This window comes from Salmo trutta, chromosome 8 (assembly GCF_901001165.1).
Source record: "Salmo trutta chromosome 8, fSalTru1.1, whole genome shotgun sequence".
NCBI lineage: Eukaryota > Metazoa > Chordata > Actinopteri > Salmoniformes > Salmonidae > Salmo > Salmo trutta.
Window position 1 is genome coordinate 40,916,864 of NC_042964.1, and position 22,501 is coordinate 40,939,364.

General features: G+C 44.9%; 1 protein-coding gene across 1 annotated transcript; it reads right to left on the minus strand.

Moving 5' to 3' along the window:
• Nucleotides 1-296: 296 nt before the first annotated feature.
• LOC115197968 (protein mono-ADP-ribosyltransferase PARP12) lies at nt 297-21,678 on the minus strand. Its single transcript, XM_029759634.1, has 18 exons — nt 21,359-21,678; nt 20,953-21,088; nt 18,828-19,099; nt 18,584-18,671; nt 18,341-18,471; nt 17,958-18,106; nt 17,018-17,746; nt 16,351-16,485; nt 6,720-6,770; nt 6,329-6,455; nt 5,842-6,007; nt 5,615-5,735; nt 3,802-3,898; nt 3,584-3,659; nt 3,350-3,480; nt 2,614-2,765; nt 1,833-2,504; nt 297-304 (listed from the first exon to the last, which is right to left on the minus strand). The coding sequence occupies exons 1-18, from the start codon at nt 21,649-21,651 to the stop codon at nt 297-299; spliced, it is 3,534 nt and encodes a 1,177-aa protein (XP_029615494.1). The 5' UTR covers nt 21,652-21,678.
• Nucleotides 21,679-22,501: the final 823 nt, after the last annotated feature.

Consider the following 22,501-nt stretch of genomic DNA (forward strand, 5'->3'; position numbering starts at 1 on the left):
AGTAGTTAATCATTGATTCAGTTTAAAGTAAATAAAGATGATATTTGTCAAAACATATAACATTTCTGACATTTGGGTGTTTCAAAATCTCTTAGAAAAGAATAGGATTGTCCAAAAAACATCCACAATCAATTATTTTCTGAGTTTATTCAGTTTAAAACAGAGAAATCAAATTTGTTTCATTTACAAAATGTATGGATTGTGTCAGTAGACCTGAGTAAAGGAAACATGCTCATCAAATTCATATTTGTGCAAAATTACCAGCTTCTGGTTAGTTGTGAACAGCTTTACTATTGTTAAGCCCCTACAAGGTAAAGATACACAGCTATAAAACATATTCAGTATGCAAATGCATAATCATTCATAATTTTAATACATTTTCTGTTTTTGAAAATGTGAAGTTTGCCATCAAAACGTTCTATTAACTTACTGCTCCACCCTGACAAAGGAAAGTTATTGGAGAAGGCACTTGTTTTTTTCTTTGGTGTCCCTCCTTTGAGCTGTTGGAACACTGTACAGTGACTCAGGAGGAGATCTAGTGAAGGCACCTGTCAAGGGAGAGAACACCGGAGATAGGTTCCTTGCTGAGGGGGAGAGTGTGCTAGAAGAATTGCTTGACGTGGAGGGCGAAGTGCGTGAGGGAGTTTGTGTGTAAGTGGGGGAGTATGATGAGTGAGAAAGTGTGTGATAAGGTGTGCTCAATGAGGATGAAGGGGATAGTGGGTGAGAGGTACTGCTGGCAGAGAGAGTGCGAGTAGTGGTTGTTGAGCGGGTGTGAGCCCAAGATAGGGTGCCAGTTAAAGGGGAAAGTGTGCGAGAGGGGGTGCTGGCTGAGGGAGTGAGTGTAGGAGAGGGGGTGGGGGGTTGGGGAGCCAGTCTTCGGGAGGCGGTGTTGGCTGGGGGAGCGAGTCTACGAGAGGCTGTACTGGCTGGGGTAGTGAGAGTATAAGAGGGGGTACTGGCTGGGGTAGGGAGAGTATAAGAGGGGGTACTGGCTGGGGTAGGGAGTGTATAAGAGAGGGTACTGGCTGGTGTAGTGAGTGTATAAGAGGGGGTACTGGCTGGGTTAGTGAGTGTAAGAGAGGGGGTACTGGCTGGGGTAGTGAGTGTATAAGAGGGGGTACTGGCTGGGGAAGTGAGTGTAGGAAAGGGGGTACTGGCTGGGGTAGGGAGTGTAGGAGAGGCTGTACTGGCTGGGGTAGTGAGAGTATAAGAGGGGGTACTGGCTGGGGTAGTGAGTGTATAAGAGAGGGTACTGGCTAGGGTAGGGAGTGTATAAGAGGGGGTACTGGCTGGGGTAGTGAGCGTACGAGAGGGTGTACTGGCCGGGGTAGTGAGCGTACGAGAGGGTGTACTGGCTGGGGTAGTGAGCGTACGAGAGGGTGTACTGGCTGGGGTAGTGAGCGTACGAGAAGGTGTACTGGCTGGGGTAGTGAGCGTACGAGAGGGTGTACTGGCTGGGGTAGTGAGCGTACGAGAGGGTGTACTGGCTGGGGTAGTGAGCGTACGAGAGGGTGTACTGGCTGGGGTAGTGAGCGCACGAGAGGCTGTACTGGCTGGGGTAATGAGCGTACGAGAGGGTGTACTGGCTGGGGTAGTGAGCGTACGAGAGGGTGTACTGGCTGGGGTAGTGAGCGTACGAGAGGCTGTACTGGCTGGGGTAGTGAGCGTACGAGAGGGTGTACTGGCTGGGGTAGTGAGCGTTCGAGAGGGTGTACTGGCTGGGGTAGTGAGCGTACGAGAGGGTGTACTGGCTGGGGTAGTGAGCGTACGAGAGGGTGTACTGGCTGGGGTAATGAGCGTACGAGAGGGTGTACTGGCTGGGGTAGTGAGCGTACGAGAGGGTGTACTGGCTGGGGTAGTAAGCGTACGAGAGGGTGTACTGGCTGGGGTAGTGAGTGTGTGAGAGAGGTTTGCAAATGAGGGAGTGAAATCTGGGCCGTGGGTGATATCCACTAATTGAGAACTTGTGGGTGGCTTCATGAGGACTGGAGATTGAATGAATATCAATGGGGCTTGGGCAGGTTTTGGGAGAGACTGATGGACAAAACGTGAAGTGGGACGAGAATGGGTTGGATTTGAGGAAGTGGTGGCTGCAGTTTTAGATGGATTCAAAGTGGATGGAACTCTCTTAGATGGGGTAGCAGCAACTGTGGCTTGAATCCGGTTGGATGTTGGGGTTAAGGAAGTGGATTGGATAGAGACAGTCTTAGGTGGAGCTGGAGCCGAAGTGGACCAGTCCATGACGCTATCATCATATTTGATGAGGAACTCTGGGTAAACCTGGTGCCTTTCAAACACCACAAAAATGGATGGGTTCAGGACATTGTCCACACAGCTGTCATAGAGAGTGGGGCTTCCCTCGCCTTTTGGAGGGGGGCGACGGAGCCCCGAGTTCCCCTGTGTGTAGTCGCCAACAAGCACCTGACAAGCAAACATGGACCTCACTCCTGAGTGGCTGGTGTAGCTGTGTGAGTACTTGGCATCCCTGGCAAAGTAACTCCCTAAAACAAACAGAGAAGATCATCAGTAAACAAAATGACAGACTATAGTGAGATAATGACTGCTTCTAAAATCTGACTACACTTCTGACAGATGGTTAACATGAGGTACCTTCGCCGTACACAGTTCCGTTGGTTCCACACAGCCTCCAGTCGAAGTTATCTCTGCAAATGGAATCGACGTGTTTTGGGTCCGTTCCGTGGAAGAGATGTAGCTCCTTGCTGTTTTGACCTCCATTGTTTTTCTTCATTAAATCTCTTTTCCTGAGAAGGAATAAATGACCATTAAGAATTGACCATTAGCTGCTGTTATGAAATCACCATTAGCTGCTGTTAAGATTGATATTTTCAGATGGTTATTCCCTATTGAAATTTGACCTCTAGGTACCCTCTGTAATGCCAGAGGTCACCTTAAAGCAGCTCTCAGTAACCGGTATCTGGGCCCCTGAGACATAAAATCGTTTATGGGTGTCTTTAAGCGATTAAGATGTTTCAAATGTATAGTCTATTCAACCCCAAGGTCTCCGCCTTGATTTAATGCTTTGGCAGTGAACAAAGATAGGCAAGAGTATTTAGGTCAGAGGGGAGGGGGTGAGATTTGCTCTAGACCTCTTACATGAACATGTCTGTCTTCTCATATGCATATGTCTGTCTATGTCTCTCTTTGTCTAATAAACCTTTAAATATAGGAGATGTCACCTTATATGTTGTATCTAGCATTACTACACACCCTGACCAGGTTTTCAATTCCTAACACTGCTTACCCATAATCACATTCAAGCCAGGGTTTACATAGCATTTTGGAAGTAACATGCTAGGATTGTGTGTGAGAGTTGATGTAAACATACCACTGGAAGACTTCCCAGAGGTCCCTGTTTTGGACCCTCTCGATGCGGGTGATTTGGAAGCCCCTCATGGTCTTGTTGAAAAGTTCCTGGACCTTCTGATAGTCCCTGTCAGAACTCAGAAGAGTGACAGTCTGCAGGAGAAAACAAAATGGTTGTCACAGCTGAAACCAAATGAAAGGCAATGTTAAACTTCCCTGCAATCCAAAGCCGTAGAATCACATGTAAACAAGTGACCTTGTATCCAATGTCAGGTATCGCAGACTTGTCCCAAGATCCAGGAACAGCTCTGAAATTGCGTGCTCCATTTCTCCTGAAATGACATATGAATAATAACTTCATATACAACACTAAGAAAAAATGATTATGATTATAAGTAATCTATTAGGTAAATATAGAAATGGTTCGATTCAGAACATATACCCATTCTCAGTCCAGTCCCATTCATACATTACCTGCTTCTTGCAGCTTGTGCGTCCACAGTTGAAACAAAGACAGGACGTCGTCTGACCATCCTTATAGTACCATATGTTTTGTTTTTTTGTGTCATGTCTGTAATTACAAGATTAACTATTTGAACCAGCATCCTTACAGTTACTGTTCAACATCTCTAACATCTAGGCTACCTGCTGCCGATTTTAGTAATAGAATTTGAGGGGCGTACACTACCGGTTAAAAGTTTTAGAACACCTACTCATTCAATGGTTTTTCTTTATTTTTCCTATTTTCTACATTGTAGAATAATAGTGAACACATCAAAACTATAAAATAACACATATGTCATCATGTAGGAACCAAAAAAGTGTTAAACAAATCAACATATATCAAATAGCCACCCTTTGTCTTGATGACAGCTTTGCACACACACTTGTCATTCTCTCAACCAGCTTCATGAGGTAGTCACCTGGAATAAATTTCAATTAACAGGTGTGCCTTCTTAAAAGTTAATGTGTGGAATTTCTTTCCTTCTTAATGCGTTTGAGCCAATCAGTTGTGTTGTGACAAGGTAGGGGTGGTATACAGAAAATAGCCCTATTTGGTAAAAGACCAAGTCCATATTATTGCAAGAACAGCTCAAATAAGCAAAGAGAAACAAGTCTATCATTACTTTAAGACATGAAGGTCAGTCAATACGGATCATTTCAAGAACTTATAAAGTTTCTTCAAGTGCAGTCGCAAAAAACATCAAGCACTATGATGAAACTGGCTCTCATGAAGACCGCTACAGAAATGGAAGACCCAGAGTTACCTCTGCTGCAGAGGATAAGTTCATTATAGTTACCAGCCTCAGAAATTGCAGCCCAAATAAATGCTTCACAGAGGTCAAGAAACAGACACATCTCAACATCAACTGTTCAGAGGAGACTGTGTGTATCGGCTTCATGGTCAAATTGCTGCAAAGAAACCACTACTAAAGTAAACCAATAATAAGAAGAGACTTGCTTGGGCCAAGAAACACGAGCAATGTCCAAATTGGAGACTTTTGGTTCTAACAGCCGTGTCTTTGTGAGACAAAGAGTGGGTGAACAGATGATTTCTGCATGTGTATTTCCCACTGTAAAGCATGGAGGAGGTGAGGTTATGGTGTGGGAGTGCTTTGCTGGTGACTGCCTGTGATTTATTTAGAATTCAAGGCACACTTAACCAGCATGGCTAACAGCATTCTGCAGCGATACTCCAACCCAAAACACACCTCCAGGCTGTGTAAGGGCCATTTTACCAAGAAGGAGAGTGATGGAGTGCTGCATCAGATGACCTGGCTTCCACAATCCCCCGACCTCAACCAAATTGAGATGGTTTGGGATGAGTTGGACCTCAGAGTGAAGGAAAAGCAGCCAACAAGTGCTCAGCATATGTGGGAACTCCTTCAAGACTGTTGGAAAAGCATTGCAGGTGAAGCTGGTTGATAGAATGCCAAGAGTGTGCAAAGCTGTCATCACGGCAAAGGGTGGCTATTTGAAGAATCTCAAATATAAAATATATTTTGATTTATTTAACACTTTTTTGGTTAGTACACAACTCCATATATGTTATTTCATTGTTTTGATGTTATCACTATTATTCTACAATGTAGAAAATAGTAAAAATATAGAAAAACCCTTGATTGAGTAGGTGTTCTAAAACTTTTGACTGGTAGTGTATAAGAGTAGCCTTTCAGACTCTAACTGTAACTTGTGCTAAGCGTTTATAACTAAAATATATTATTATCATTATTATTACAGAAGGTTGCACATGAGAGCTGTTTTTCAAGAGTTTGAAATGTGTTACCTCTGAAACTCAGCTCATAAGACTGCTGGCCTGCAGTGAACTTCACCACAGCACTTTGATCCTCCTGGTACCTTTTCTCAAGGTCTTCACTGGTGATGGACGACAATCTGTGCATCTCTTTCTGTAATTTATAGAAAAAAACTCAAATTCAAGGGGAACAACAGTTTACTATGTCTATTATTGTCCTCGTAACACATCAGCCTGTTTGAGTGTTTCACACCACTTACGATGGATGCGTACTGGACCCATTTGCCGTACTCGTCCTCCCAGAACCACGCCCACTCTGTGGTGAGTACGTATGTGGGCTGGGTCACAGAGGAAACTGTGGAGAGACGGCGAACTTCCCATAATCCGCGGCTCATGGAGTTGAAACGCACACGCTCAGATCCCTCACTGTGAAGGCATGACAAATGTAAATGGTAAGCAAAAAAAAAAAATGGCTATATTGTACCTTATTCACAGTTTGACATAGTTGTTCTAGTTAAAGTTAGACTCAGCAAAATGATATTACCACAAGCAGCACCGCAGATATTGAGATGCAAGACAGTCACGCACAGTACTATATCTGCGCATGTGCACAGGTTCGCTTCACACTGTTACAGCGTGGTAGCCATGGGACCAAAACAGCGGGGAAGTTGAGTCTTGCGCTCCAACGCTCTTAGTTGTTGAGGAAATCGCTGAGTCTATCTTTAAGTATGACATAACATACTGTACCTGTGTATCTTAGAAGGGTCACAGAAGTCTCTCTCGATTTCTTCGTTTTCTGGCAGAGCTGACCAAGTCTGTCCATCGTTCACTTCCCACTTGTAAGGCATTTTGAAGTGGACTCTCCGGCATTTCTCTGAAAGTCATACGTTTTCAGTGCGATGTGATATGTTGCTGAGTATCATTGTTGCACCTGGGTAACAGCCTGATTTGTCCCTAAATTGTGGTTTCACAGGATTTGTATTGTGTATCTACTGACAACCTTGAAAGTTATAGATAAACTCATATGCGGCCGGGTGCCATAACTTCTGCCTGAGTACAAATTGGGCAAAGCAAACATGGGAAAGCTATCCTCCAGACACTCTGCCTCCACACACAATATCTCCCTCGTTAAATGTACCTCCTTGTTTGCAGTCCCCCTTGACAAAGAACAGGCAGATCTCATTCCTCACTGTAAACAAAGAGCAAATAAACAAACATTTAGTTCCATGAAATCAAAGTTGGTAACAGGGTTGAGGTCAATACCATCTCAATTCCAGTCAATTCAGAAAGTAAATCAAATTTCAATTCTTCCTTTTCCTCACAAGCTAGGTTTCCATCCAAACTATATGCACATTTTCCTACCAGAGATCTGTTTCCATCAAATTCACTTGTTGCGGATAAAAGGCTGTGCATGATGACATAGCGCACATAAAAATAACTTTTGCGGTTAAATTCCCAAGTACCGAATAATTGTTTTTGCGTTATATAGCGAATGTGCCCACTCTGGTATTGGCACGTGCGCTCTAGCCACCAGCTCACAGATACAGTGCAGGTATAGCTTACATCAACACCCATTTGCACACACTGTATCTAGGTTTTTCTATAGATTTTTCTACTGTATTATTGACTGTATGTTTGTTTATCCCATGTGTAACTCTGTGTTGTTTTTGTTGCACTGCTTTGCTTTATCTTGACCAGGTCGCAGTTGTAAATGAGAACTTGTTCTCAACTGGCCTACCTGATTAAATAAAGGTGAAATACATTTAAACAAATTAAAAATGATTATAGACAAAAGCGCAAGTTCATTTTTATTTCTTAAATGGCAGCCAAGCTTTGATGATCTTGTCACCAGAATAAGACCCTTGATATTTATTGGAAAGGAGCATCAAGCGTATCACCTTGCACTTTCATCACCCTGTGAAGTTCATCATAACTTATTTCACCTGTAGCCTAATAAACTGCATTGTTTCTCCAGTTGTAGTAGGAGGACCACACAACATGTCACCCCGTGACTCCAAGTTGACTTCAATATTATGGTTATTATATCAGTATTTGAGAATAAGCTTTTCCACCGCCATTTATCGCATAATCACTTTTACTGACCCCCCAAAAAACCACACGTTGTCTAGCGTATTTTGTTTTGTAGAGATTTGGAAAGTTTACCAAGAAATGTTCATTTTTCATGCAACATGTACTTTACTCGCATAAAAAGGTTGGATGGAAACCTGGTTATTGAAAAGCATTGAAGGGAATTGGAATTTCAGTGTACTTATTGAATTGACTGGTCTGGAATTTAAATGGAATTAACCCCAACCCTGGCTGGCAAGCAAGTCCATAGAGAAATACTTCCAAGTAAGGTTTTGCGGGTAACTATAGCGACTGTTCTGAAATATTATTCCCCACTGAATACAACCCTGGTGTTTGCTCCTGCAGCCATCTACCCGTATATCTCTGAGGATAGCTCTGGGGCCTGTTGATGGAAGAAGCACCGCCGGCACCTTCACTTTTCATGGCCTGGATGTTCTGGTAGGTGGACAACATGGACGCCATTAGATTGTTTCCTCTGTTTGGACCACCACCCAGGACAATGGATCGGATCCCAGTAGGCGACCCAAAACAACGGCGCCGCAGAAGGGGCAGGCGGAGCGGTCTTCTGGTCAGGCTCCGTAGGCAGGCACACCGCCAACCGCTCCCGAGTATACTACTCGCCAATGTCCAGTCTCTTGACAACAAGGTAGACGAAATTCGAACAAGGGTTGCCTTCCAGAGAGATCAGAGATTGTAACATTCTGTGTTTCACGGAAACATGGCTCACTCGGGATACGTTATCAGAGTCGGTACAGCCACCCGGTTTCTTCATGCATTGCGCTGACAGAAACAAACATCTCTTTGGTAAGAAGAAGGGCGGGGGTGTATGCCTTATGATTAACGAGTCATGGTGTGATCATAACAACATACAGGAACTCAAGTCCTTTTGTTTACCTGACCTAGAATTCCTTACGATCAAATGCCGACCGCATTATCTACCAAGAGAATTCTCTTTGATTATAATCACAGCCGTGTATATCCCCCCAAGCAGAGACCTCGACGGCCCTGAAAGAACTTCATTTGACTCTATGTAAACTGGAAACCACATATCCCGAGGCTGCATTTATTGTAGCTGGGGATTTTATCAAGGCTAATCAAAAACAAGGCTCCCTAAATTTTAGCAGCATATCGAATGCGCGACCCGGGCTGGCAACACCCTGGATCATTGCTACTCTAATTTCCGCGACGCATACAAAGCCCTCCCTCGCCCTCCTTTCAGCAAATCTGACCACGACTCCATTTTGTTGCTCACAGCCTATAGACAGAAACTAAAACAGGAAACGCCCATGCTCAGGTCTGTTCAATGCTGGTCCGACCAATCTGATTCCACGCTTCAAGATTGCTTCAATCACGTGGATTGGGATATGTTCCGGATAGCATCGGACAATAACATTGATGTATACGCTGATTCGGTGAGCGAGTTTATTAGCAAGTGCATCGGTAATATGATACCCACGGTGACTATTAAATCCTTCCCCAACCAGAAACCTGATGGTAGCATTCGTGCAAAACTGAAAGCGCGAACCACTGCTTTTAATCATGGCAAGGCGACTGGAAACATGACCCGAATACAAACAGTGTAGCTATTCCCTCCGCAAGGCAATCAAGCAAGCTAAGCGTCAGTATTGAGACAAAGTAGCATCGCAATTCAACGGCTCAGACACGAGACATATGTAGCAGGGTCTACAGTCAATCACGGACTACAAAAAGACAACCAGCCCCATCGCGGACACCGATGTCTTGCTCCCAGACAAACTAAACAACTTCTTTGCTCCCTTTGAGGACAATACAGTGCCACTGACACGGCCCGCTACCAAAACCTGCAGGTTCTTCTTCACCGCAGCCAACGTGAGTTAAACGTGTTAACCCTCGCAAGGCTGCCGGCCCAGATGGCATCCCTAGCCGCGTCCTCAGAGCATGAGCAGACCATCTGGGCTGGTGTGTTTACGGACATATTCAATCAATCCCTATCCCAGTCTGCTGTTCCCACATGCTTCAAGAGGGCCACCATTGTTCCTGTTCCCAAGAAAGCTAAGGTACCTGAGCTAAACAACTATCACACCGTAGCACTCACTTCCGTCATCATGAAGTGCTTTGAGAGACTGGTCAAGGATCATATCACCTCCACCCTACCTGACACCCTAGACCCACTCCAATTTGCTTACCGCCCCAATAGGTCCACAGACAACGCAATCGCAACCACACTGCACACTGCCCTAACCCATCTGAACAAGAGGAATACCTATGTAAGAATGCTGTTCATCGATTACAGATCAGCATTTATCACCATAGTACCCTCCAAACTCGTCATTAAGCTCGAAACCCTGGGTCTCGACCCCACCCTGTGCAACTGGGTCCTGGACTTTCTAACGGGCCGCCCCCAGGTGGTGAGGGTAGGAAACAACATGTCGACCCCACTGATCCTCAACACTAGGGCCCCACAAGGGTGTGTTCTCAGCCCTCTCCTGTACTCCCTGTTCACCCATGACTGCGTGGCCATGCACGACCCCAACTCAATCATACATTTTTCAGACGACACTACAGTGGTAGGCTTGATTACCAACAACGACGAGACGGCCAACAGGGAGGAGGTGAGGGCCCTCGGAGTGTGGTGTCAGGAAAATAACCTCACATTCAACGTCAACAAAACAAAGGAGATGATCGTGGACTTCAGGAAAAAGCAGAGGGAGCACCCCCCTATCCACATCAACGGGACAGTAGTGGAGAAGGTGGAAAGTTTTAAGTTCCTCGGCGTACACATCACGGACAAACCGAAATGGTCCACCCACAGACAGCGTGGTGAAGAAGGCACAACAGCGCCTCTTCAACATCAGGAGGCTGAAGAAATTTGGCTTGTCACCAAAAACACTCACAAACTTCTACAGATGCACAATCGAGAGCATCCTGTCAGGCTGTATCACCGCCTGGTACGGCAACTGCTCCGCCCACAACCGTAAGGCTCTCCAGAGGGTAGTGAGGTCTGCACAACGCATCACCGGGTGCAAACTACCTGCCCTCCTGGACACCTACACCACCCGATATCACAGGAAAGCCAAAAAGATCATCAAGGACAACAACCAACCGAGCCACTGCCTGTTCACCCCGCTATCATCCAGAAGGCGAGGTCAGTACAGGTGCATCAAAGCTAGGACCGAGAGACTGAAAAACAGCTTCTATCTCAAGGCCATCAGACTGTAAACAGCCATCACTAACATTGAGTGGCTTCTGCCAACATACAGACTCAAATCTCTAGCCACTTATATAATTAACATTTGGATGTAATAAATGTGTCACTAGTCACTTAAACAATGGCACTTTATATAATGTTTACATACCCTACATTACACTTCTCATATGTACAGTGAGGGAAAAAAGTATTTGATCCCTTGCTGATTTTGTACGTTTGCCCACTGACAAAGAAATTATCAGTCTATAATTTTAATGGTAGGTTTATTTGAACAGTGAGAGACAGAATAACAACAAAACAATCCAGAAAAACGCATGTCAAAAATGTTATAAATTGATTTGCATTTTAATGAGGGAAATAAGTATTTGACCCCTCTGCAAAACATGATTTAGTACTTGGTGGCAAAACCCTTGTTGGCAATCACAGAGGTCAGACGTTTCTTGTAGTTGGCCACCAGGTTTGCACACATCTCAGGAGGGATTTTGTCCCACTCGTCTTTGCAGATCTTCTCCAAGTCATTAAGGTTTTGAGGCTGACGTTTGGCAACTCGAACCTTCAGCTCCCTCCACAGATTTTCTATGGGATTAAGGTCTGGAGACTGGCTAGGCCACTCCAGGACCTTAATGTGCTTCTTCTTGAGCCACTCCCTTGTTGCCTTGGCCGTGTGTTTTGGGTCATTGTCATGCTGGAATACCCATCCACGACCCATTTTCAATGCCCTGGTTGAGGGAAGGAGGTTCTCACCCAAGATTTGACGGTACATAGCCCCGTCCATCGTCCCTTTGATGCGGTGAAGTTGTCCTGTCCCCTTAGCAGAAAAACACCCCCAAAGCATAATGTTTCCACCTCCATGTTTGACGGTGGGGATGGTGTTCTTGGGGTCATAGGCAGCATTCCTCCTCCTCCAAACACGGCGAGTTGAGTTGATGCCAAAGAGCTCCAATTTGGTCTCATCTGACCACAACACTTTCACCCAGTTGTCCTCTGAATCATTCAGATGTTCATTGGCAAACTTCAGACGGGCATGTATATGTGCTTTCTTGAGCAGGGGGACCTTGCGGGCACTGCAGGATTTCAGTCCTTCACGTCGTAGTGTTTTACCAATTGTTTTCTTGGTGACTATGGTCCCAGCTGCCTTGAGATCCTTGACAAGATCCTCCCGTGTAGTTCTTGGCTGATTCCTCACCGTTCTCATGATCATGGCAACTCCACGAGGTGAGATCTTGCATGGAGGCCCAGGCCGAGGGAGATTGACAGTTATTTTGTGTTTCTTCCATTTGCGAATTATCGCACCAACTGTTGTCGCAACCTACAAAGCATTACATGGGCTTGCTCCTACCTATCTTTCCGATTTGGTCCTGCCGTACATACCTACACGTACGCTACGGTCACAAGACGCAGGCCTCCTAATTGTCCCTAGAATTTCTAAGCAAACGGCTGGAGGTAGGGCTTTCTCCTATAGAGCTCCATTTTTATGGAATGGTCTGCCTACCCATGTGAGAGACGCAGACTCAGTCTCAACCTTTAAGTCTTTACTGAAGACTTATCTCTTCAGTAGGTCCTATGATTAAGTATAGTCTGGCCCAGGAGTGTGAAGGTGAACGGAAAGGCTGGAGCAACGAACCGCCCTTGCTGTCTCTGCCTTGTCGGTTCCCCTCTTCCCACTGGGATTCTCTGCCTCTAACCCTTTTACAGGGGCTGAGTCACTGACTTACTGGTGTTCTTCCATGCCGTCCATGGGAGGGGTGCGTCACTTGAGTAGGTTGAGCCACTGACGTGGTCTTCCTGTCTGGGTTGGCGCCCCCCCCTTGGGTTGTGCCGTGGCGGACATCTTTGTGGGCTATACTCGGCCTTGTCTTCGGACGGTAAGTTGGTGGTTGTAGATATCCCTCTAGTGGTGTGGGGGCTGTGCTTTGGCAAAGTGGGTGGGGTTATATCCTGCCTGTTTGGCCCTGTCCGGGGGTATCATCGGATGGGGCCACAGTGTCTTCTGATCCCTCCTGTCTCAGCCTCCAGTATTTATGCTGCAGTAGTTTATGTGTCGGGGGGCTAGGGTCAGTCTGTTACATCTGGAGTATTCTCTTGTCTTATCCGGTGTCCTGTGTGAATGTAAATATGCTCTCTCTAATTCTCTCTTTCTCTCTTTCTCTCTTTCTTTCTTTCTCTCGGAGGACCTGAGCCCTAGGACCATGCATCAGGACTACCTGGCATGATGACTCCTTGCTGTCCCCAGTCCACCTGGCCATGCTGCTGCTCCAGTTTCAACTGTTCTGCCTGCGGCTACGGAACCCTGACCTGTTCACCGGACGTGCTTGTTGCACCCTCGACAATTACTATGATTATTATTATTTGACCATGCTGGTCATTTACGAACATTTTAACATCTTGACCATGTTCTGTTATAATATCCACCCGGCACAGCCAGAAGAGGACTGGCCACCCCTCATAGCCTGGTTCCTCTCTAGGTTTCTTCCTAGGTTTTTGGCCTTTCTCAGGAGTTTTTCCTAGGGAGTTTTTCCCAGCCACCGTGCTTCTTTCACATGCATTGCTTGCTGTTTGGGGTTTTAGGCTGGGTTTCTGTACAGCACTTTGAGATTTCAGCTGATGTACGAAGGGCTATATAAATACATTTGATTTGATTTTTGATTTGATTTGTCACCTTCTCACCAAGCTGCTTGGAGATGGTCTTGTAGCCCATTCCAGCCTTGTGTAGGTCTACAATCTTGTCCCTGACATCCTTGGAGAGCTCTTTGGTCTTGGCCATGGTGGAGAGTTTGGAATCTGATTGATTGATTGCTTCTGTGGACAGGTGTCTTTTATACAGGAAACAAACTGAGATTAGGAGCACTCCCTTTAAGAGTGTGCTCCTAATCTCAGCTCGTTACCTGTATAACAGACACCTGGGAGCCAGAAATCAATCTGATTGAGAGGGGGTCAAATACTTATTTCCCTCATTAAAATGCAAATCAATTTATAACATTTTTGACATATGTTTTTCTGGATTTTTTTGTTGTTATTCTGTCTCTCACTGTTCAAATAAACCTACCATTAAAATTATAGACTGATAATTTCTTTGTCAGTGGGCAAACGTACAAAATCAGCAGGGGATCAATACTTTTTTCCCTCACTGTATGACATAATTTTTGTTTTGTTTAAAGGCACAGTCAACTTAGTGTATGTAAACTTCTGACCCACTGGAATTGTGATACAGTGAGTTATAAGTGAAATAATCTGTCTGTAAACAATTGTTGGAAAAATTACTTGTGTCATGCACAAAGGAGATGTCCTAACCGACTTGCCAAAACTATAGTTTGTTAACAAGAAATTTGTGGAGTGGTTGAAAAATGAGTTTTAATGACTCCAACCTAATTGTATGTTAACTTCCGACTTCAACTGTAGCTACTGTAGTAGGGCAAAGCTGTGTGCTGGAAAACCTTGGTAGAGCATGGGTGGAATAAGCATTGTGTTTTACTGATGATCTTCTCTGTTTGTTTCAGGGAGTTACTTTGCCAGGGATACCAACTACTCACACTGCTTCACCAGCCACTCAGGAGGTTTGTTTGTTGGCTGGTTGTTGGTGACTACACACGAGGGAACTCGTACCTCCGTCGTCCCCCTCCAAAAGGCGAGGGAACCCCTACCTTCTATGACAGCTGTGTGGACAATGTCCTGGACCCGTCCATATATGTGGTGTTTAAAATGAACCAGGTGTTCCCCTGAGTTCCTCATCAAATATGATGATAGCGTCATGCACTGGTCCTCTTCAGCTCCAGCTCCACCCAAGACTGTCTCCATCGAATCCACTTACATAGTCCAATAACCAACATCCAACCGGATTCAAGCAACAGCTACTGCTACACTTTGAGTCCATCTCAAGCTACCACCACTTCCTCTAATCCAACCGATTCTCTTCCCCCTTCACGTCTCCCAAAACCTGCCCGAACTCCATTGGGATTCAGTCAATCTGCAGTCCTCATGAAGCCAGCCTCAAGTTCTCAGTTGTTGGATACAACCTTAGGCCAAGCTAATTGGTCTTACACTCCCTTATTCTGCAAACTCCCTCATAAACTCATTACCCAAACCAGCACCCCCTCTCATTCACCCACTACCCCACCCAGCAGCCTCATATACATTCACTACCCTAGCCAGTACACTCTCTCGTACACCCACTACCCCAGCCAGTACCCCCTCTCCTACACTCACTACCCCAGCCAGTACCCCCTCTCCTACACTCACTACTCCAGCCAGTACCCCCTCTCCTACACTCACTACTCCAGCCAGTGCCCCCTCTCCTACACTCACTACTCCAGCCAGTACCCCCTCTCCTACACTCACTACTCCAGCCAGTGCCTCCTCTCCTACACTCACTACTCCAGCTAGTACCCCCTCTCCTACACTCACTACTCCAGCCAGTACCCCCTGTCCTACACTCACTACTCCAGCCAGTACCACATCTCCTACACTCACTACTCCAGCCAGTCCCCCCTCTCCTACACTCACTACTCCAGCCAGTACCACATCTCCTACACTCACTACTCCAGCCAGTACCACATCTCCTACACTCACTACTCCAGCCAGTACCACATATCCTACACTCACTACTCCAGCCAGTACCACATCTCCTACACTCACTACCCCAGCCAGTGCCCCTTCTCACACACTCACTACTCCAGCCAATACCACATCTCCTACACTCACTACCCCAGCCAGTACCCCCTCTCCTACACTCACCTACCCCAGCCAGTGACCCCTCTCACACACTCACTCCCTTAGCCAGTGCCCCCTCTTGCACACTCCTTCAGCCAGTGCCCCCTCTCATTAGCCCTGGCACTGCCCACACTCGCTCCAGCAACCCCTTTTGCACACTCACTACCCCTGCCAGCACCCCTTCTCGCACACTTTCCCGTTCAACTGACACACCCTCTCAGGGTCACAGTCTCTCAGCAAGAGCTACTCGCACTCTCTCTGCCAGCAGTACCTCTCACCCACTATCCCCTTCATCCTCATTGAGCACACCTTATCACACACTTTCTCACACATCATACTCCCCCACTTACAGACTCTTCCACACTCTCAGGGTCTCACCACTCCACATCGAGCACTACTTCTGACACATCTTCTGCTACCATCACATCATCTAGAGTGCAGGAGTTAAACAACTTGATGTTCAAAGTTCAACCTGTTGACAATTTGTAGTGTTTCTGAATGATAATTCCATTTTCATGTCAAATATGCATAGTTGGTGTGTTAAACCCTTGCAACAAACAAGAATAATGTTCAACACAGGAGGTTGGTGGCACCTTAATTGGGGAGAACGGGCTTGTGGTAATGACTGGAGCGGAATTGGTGGAATGATATGAAACACATGGTTTCCAGGGGATTGATGCCATTCCATTTGATCAGATTCGGCCATTATTATGAGCCATTCTCCCCTCAGCAGCCTCCTGTGATGTTCAACTAGTAACAAGGAATATGATGAGCACGTTTCCTTTACTCTGGGACTTCTGGTCTGCTGATCCTTTACTCTGGGACTTCTGGTCTGCTGATCCTTCACTCTGGGACTTCTGGTCTGCTGATCCTTTACTCTGGGACTTCTGGTCTGCTGATCCTTTACTCTGGGACTTCTGGTCTGCTGACACATTTTGTAAAGTAGTTGGATTTCTGTGTTTAACTAAATAAACTCAATGACCAATAGAAAGTAATTGACTGGATGTTTGACGAGATGTGAGGAGTAATGCAGAATAAGTACGGTGCATTTCAGCAACATCACCCCTAGGGGGAAGCAAATGCCTTAAAAAGTAGAAAAAACATTTACATTTTATTTTATGCAGTGGTGCATTCAGAAACTACTATGACTGCGTTTACACAGGCAGCCCAATTCTGATTCTTTTGTCAACACTGTCTGAACTACACATTATATAATACATGCCATTTAGCAGATGCTTTTATCCAAAGTGACTTACAGTCATGGGTGCATTCCCTTTACATATGGGCGGTCCCGGGAATCAAACCCACTACCATGGCATTACAAGCACCATGCTCTACCAACTGAGCTAAAAAGGACACAATTTCAAAATTGTATCCATAGATACAATTTATTTACAATTAATTTCCCTCTAAATTAAAAAAATTAAAATAGACTACCAAGGATTATAGATTACCTAGTGATGACATAGATGTACTTTTTGCTTTCCTTTTAGAAAACTGTGATCTTGTCCTGGGTGGAGGTGTGCGTGGTATGGAGGTCATAGAGCCGACCCAGGGTGGTGGATAAGGGACGTAAGTCATCAGGCCTGGCTGAAACGATGGATGTGTCAAGGAGTTAAGGGAGCCAAACTGTGCAGAAGCATGTGTCAAGGTAGGTCTGGGGGTTCTCTGTCTTGAAGGGTTTGAATCAGAGGGATTGGAGGGAGGCCTGAGTGGGTTTGAGTAGTGTGAAAATAGTGGCTGGGTACTGAGTGTGGGCTGGGCAAAGGCAGGTCCTGTTGGGCAAGGAGATCTGAACCTTGCAGTGTTGGGAAGCACAGGGGTGGCTTGTGAGCGTAGCATGACTGGAATAGGTTTCCAGTGCATGTTGTGGTGGCTCTGGTTTTGGACAAAGTTAGGTGGTGGAACATAGGTCCCAGGCCTGGACCCTTCGCTGTACTGAATAAGGTACTCTGGGAAAACCTGGTGCTTCCCGACCACCACAAATACAGAGGGGTTGTAGATATCATCCACACAGCTGTCATAGGAGATGATGTGACTTCCATCTTTTGAGGGGGGGCAGAGGTAGCTAGAGTGTCCTTGTGTGTAGTTTCCCACCAGCACACGACAAACAAACATGGACCTGACTCCTGACTGGCTGGTGTAGCTGTGGGAGAACTTGGCATCCTTGGAGAAGTAGCTTCCTGGAAAGACATGGGTTAGAATTAGAACAATCACAGTGACAGTGTGACATTACAAAGACATTTGTTTTGTCAACTTTTCCACTGTATTTCTACAATGTGACGTGAAAGAGCATAGCAAAAAAAAGATGTGGTCCAATGCCATTTCCACGTAACATAAATTCTTATATAAACCTAAAAATCTATTAGATACCAAATGAAATGCAGAGCTCACCTTGCCCATAGGGCGTTCCTTGTGTTCCACCCATCCTCCAGTCTATGTTCTGCAGGCATATAGCGTCCACGTGTTTAGAGTCTGTTCCATGGAAGAGCTGCTTCTCATTCTCCTTCCCTGCGTTTGTCTTTCTCATCACATCTCCTTGCCTTGGGAGAGGAACAACAGATTAATTTGTCAGTATCTTCATTGGCATGTCACCTGATAGCATTTACATGTGTCTGCTCGTTTGCTGCTAGAAAACTAGAAAGTACCAGTTACCATTAATATGTTACATCTGTTTGCATATGGTATGTTGTAACTGCTTTAATTAACGCAGACAATATGAATATATTTCTTGGGTAGAATACATTTCTTTTGGCATGAGGAGTTGTGATTCTTACCACGAAAAGACCTCCCACAGGATCCGATTTTGCACCCTCTCAATAGTCTTCACACTGAAGCCAGTCATAGTTTGATGGAAAAGATCCAGAATATTCTTGTGCTCAGCTGAGGAACTCTGCAGAGCAACCCTCTAGAGTGAATGCATTTGAAAAGAACACCTAATTTTACCAATGTAATAGCTTTATATTTCACTGCCTTCTGACCAGATGGAAGATCTTATGAGTTAAAACATTATTATGAACCTTGAATCCAGTTTCAGGTACTGAAGATTTATCCCAGTGACTGGGTAAAGCTTTGGATTTCAGCAGGTGGTTACCAGAGTATTTTTTGCTGAGGATGAGTGGAGAAAGTTAGACAGCGTTATAAGAAAATACAGTCAGTACAGTACAATCTCAGCCACCTGCCAGCTCTCTCTCTGAATTTATATCCAATAGCAATTGAGCCCGGAGACGAGGATAGTGTAGGCTACTCTACAAGGTCTCTTACCAATGTGGGTTGTCACTAGCATCAATTGTATCCCTGATTGCCTGGATGTTGCGGTAGGTGGACAACATGGATGCCACCAGTTCATTAGGTACTCCCCTCTGCTGCAGGGTGTTGAGCGGGTGGGGCTCGTAGAAGTCGTGAGACCTGTCACAGTCCACCTCTGCAGCACAGGTTCCTCTGATGTAGCGCTCACAGACGTGGAGTCTTCTGCAGCTCTCCTTGTCAGGACAGTAGCCATACTCTCCACTACTTTTGTTGTATGTGAAGCAAACCTGGAGACAAATACAGACCACTCCTGGGCTTGATATGGACATTGGATAAGTGCAAACTCTGTTTAAGTGCATCAGTCCCAATTCAAATTCATTATTTGTACAGATATCTACACACTCAGTTTAGTACACATACTTGGATGATAGCACCAAGTCTATGCATTTATCAGTAGTCATTTTGGACATGGGGAAATAAACATTGAATATACAATGCCTGTGAATCAAAAGTAAGAATCAGCTTGTGTTCCCTGCTGGCATTGCATCTTTATGTCTGTATTCAACTTAAATTGTAAAGAGGCTGACATAAACAGTGCATTCAGAAAGTATTCAGACACCTTGACTTAAAAAAAGGTTCATTACAGCCTTATGTATTGTATGTATTATAATTATTTCCCCCCCTCATCAAACTACACACAATACCCCATAATGACAAAGCAAAAACATTTACATAATTATTCAGACCCTTTACTCAGTACTTTGTTGAAGCACCTTTGGCAGCGATTACAGCCTCGATTCTTCTTGGGTATGATGCTACAAGCTTGGCAAACCTGTATTTGGGGAGTTTCTCCCTATCTTCTCTGCAGATCCTCTCATGCTTGGTCAGGTTGGATTGGGAGCATCGCTGCGCAGCTATTTTCAGGTCTCTCAAGAGATTTTAGATCGGGTTCGAGTCCGGACTCTGGCTGGGCCACTCAAGGACATTGAGACTTGTCCCGAAGCCACTCCTGCGCTATCTTGGCTGTGTGCTTAGGGTCATTGTCCTGTTGGAAGGTGAAACTTCTCCCAGTCTGAAGTCCTGAGTTCTCTGGAGCAGATTGTCATCAAGGATCTCTCTGTACTTTGCTCCATTAAACTTTCCCTCAATCCTGACTAGTCTCCCAGTCCCTGCCCCTGAAAAACATCCCCACAGCATGATGCTGCCACCACCATGCTTCACTGTAGGGATGGCGCCAGGTTTCCTCTAGACGTGACGCTTGGCATTCAGGCCAAAGAGTCAATCTTGGTTTCATCAGACCAGATAATCTTGTTTCTCCTGGTCTGAGAGTCTTTAGGTGCCTTTTGGCAAATTCCAAACGGGATGTCATGTGCCTTTTACTGAGGGGTGGCCTCCGTCTGGCTACCCTACCATAAAGGCCTGATTGGTGGAGTGCTGCAGAGATGGTTGTCCTTCTGTAAGGTTCTCCCATCTCCACAGAGGAACTCTAGAGCTCTGTCAGAGTGACCATCGGGTTCTTGGTCACTTCCCTTCTCCCCCGATTGCTCAGTTTGGCTGGGCAGCGAGCTCTAGGAAGTCTTGGTGGTTCCAAACTTCTTCCATTTAAGAATGATGGAGGCCACTGTGTTCTTGGGGACCTTCAACGCTGCAGAAATATTTTGGTACCCTTCCCCAGATTTGTGCCTCCACACAATCCTGTCTCGGTGCTCAACGGACAATTTCCTATACCTCATGGCTTGGTTTTTGCTCTGACATGCACTGTCAATTGTGTGACCTTATATAGACTGGTGTGTGCCTTTCCAAATCATGTCCAATCAATTTAATTTAATACAGGTGGACTCCAGTCGAGTTGTAGAAACATCTCAATGATGATCAATGGAAACAGGATGCACCTGAGCTCAATTTCGAGTCTCATAGCAAAGGGTCCGAATTCTTATGTAAAAAAAGTATTTGTTTTTTATGTTTAATACATTTTCACAAATTTCTAAAAGCCTGTTTTCGCTTTGTCATTATGTGGTATTGGGTGCAGATTAATGAGGGAAAAAATATTTAACCCATTTTAGAATAAGGCTGTGACATAACAACATTTTGAAAAAGTCAAGGGGTCTGAATACTTTCTGAATGCCTATGACGCACATACTGGGGGTAAAAGGGCGTTGTCATTCTGCAGCAGTAATGTACACAGCTCCTTCCTGTCCAGTTCTTCCAGGTGGTGCTCTCTCAGGACTCTGACGTTGTGCTCTGACGTCAGCTCATGGCAGAGACGGCATCCTTGTCTGGAAATCACAAGAAGAGCGAGATGCGATTTGTTATTTAGCTCTTGAATTATTATTATTATTTTTAAATGGCTTAAATGTCAAATCTACAAACTGCCATGAACCTGTAGCAATTGACATTTATACTGTAGTGCATGACCTATGTCACATTCTGTAAGACCACATGAATTTAGAAAATGGAAGAAATAAAATAGTAGAATGAATAGAAGTAACATGACAGGTAAATAACTGCCAGAGTAAAAACAAAACAGAAAAGTAAAAAATGTTTACCTCTCATTGGATGGACATGTTCCATACAGGTAGAACTTACACAGGTGTAAATTGCTGCAGCCAGTACATCCTTTAGCTCTGCATAACCTCATCTTCGTCTGGGCAACTATCAGTTTGTTTCCCTTAGAGACAGCCCTGGTAAACATCTCCTGATTCCCTAAAACACTTTCCAGGTCATCTTCTATGGTGCTAATGTTGGCACGCAATTCTCCCAGCTCAAAGGACCCATTATGGGCACAGAGGACCTTGTAGATCAGAGCTGTTGAATCCATGTCCGTCACCGTACAACACATGACTGTTGGCCCTCGCAATTACATGAACTGTACATATATTGTCAAATATGAAGTAGAACTTTGCTCTCCATTAACTACCAAACAGGTGACCAGCATGCGACAAAACCATTTCTGACTAAATGAAACATACAGTGTATTTAACCACTCCCCTATTATGAAGGCAGCCAAGTGTAACAAACAGGCAATGGGAGTGTATAAGTGGGAGTGTATAAGTGTGTGTATAAGTGTACTGGCTGGTGTAGTGAGTGTACTAATGACAGGACACAGCCTTTTAAAGACGCCACATTGAACTCTGCCCGAGCTGCATGTGGAACCTTCATTTACATCACAATAGGCCTGTTAGACACACAGTAGCAGCAGTAGTTAATCATTGATTCAGTTTAAAGTAAATAAAGATGATATTTGTCAAAACATATAACATTTCTGACATTTGGGTGTTTCAAAATCTCTTAGAAAAGAATAGGATTGTCCAAAAAACATCCACAATCAATTATTTTCTGAGTTTATTCAGTTTAAAACAGAGAAATCAAATTTGTTTCATTTACAAAATGTATGGATTGTGTCAGTAGACCTGAGTAAAGGAAACATGCTCATCAAATTCATATTTGTGCAAAATTACCAGCTTCTGGTTAGTTGTGAACAGCTTTACTATTGTTAAGCCCCTACAAGGTAAAGATACACAGCTATAAAACATATTCAGTATGCAAATGCATAATCATTCATAATTTTAATACATTTTCTGTTTTTGAAAATGTGAAGTTTGCCATCAAAACGTTCTATTAACTTACTGCTCCACCCTGACAAAGGAAAGTTATTGGAGAAGGCACTTGTTTTTTTCTTTGGTGTCCCT

Coding starts and splice junctions, on each gene's coding strand:
- LOC115197968 (XM_029759634.1), bottom strand. CDS start 21,651: ATGTGTTGTACGGTGACGGACATGGATTCAACAGCTCTGATCTACAAG. Junction 18,672..18,827: donor GCTAGTGACAACCCACATTG/GTAAGAGACCTT, acceptor ACTCATCCTCAG/CAAAAAATACTCTGGTAACC. Junction 2,766..3,349: donor CTCTGGGAAGTCTTCCAGTG/GTATGTTTACAT, acceptor ATTCCTTCTCAG/GAAAAGAGATTTAATGAAGA.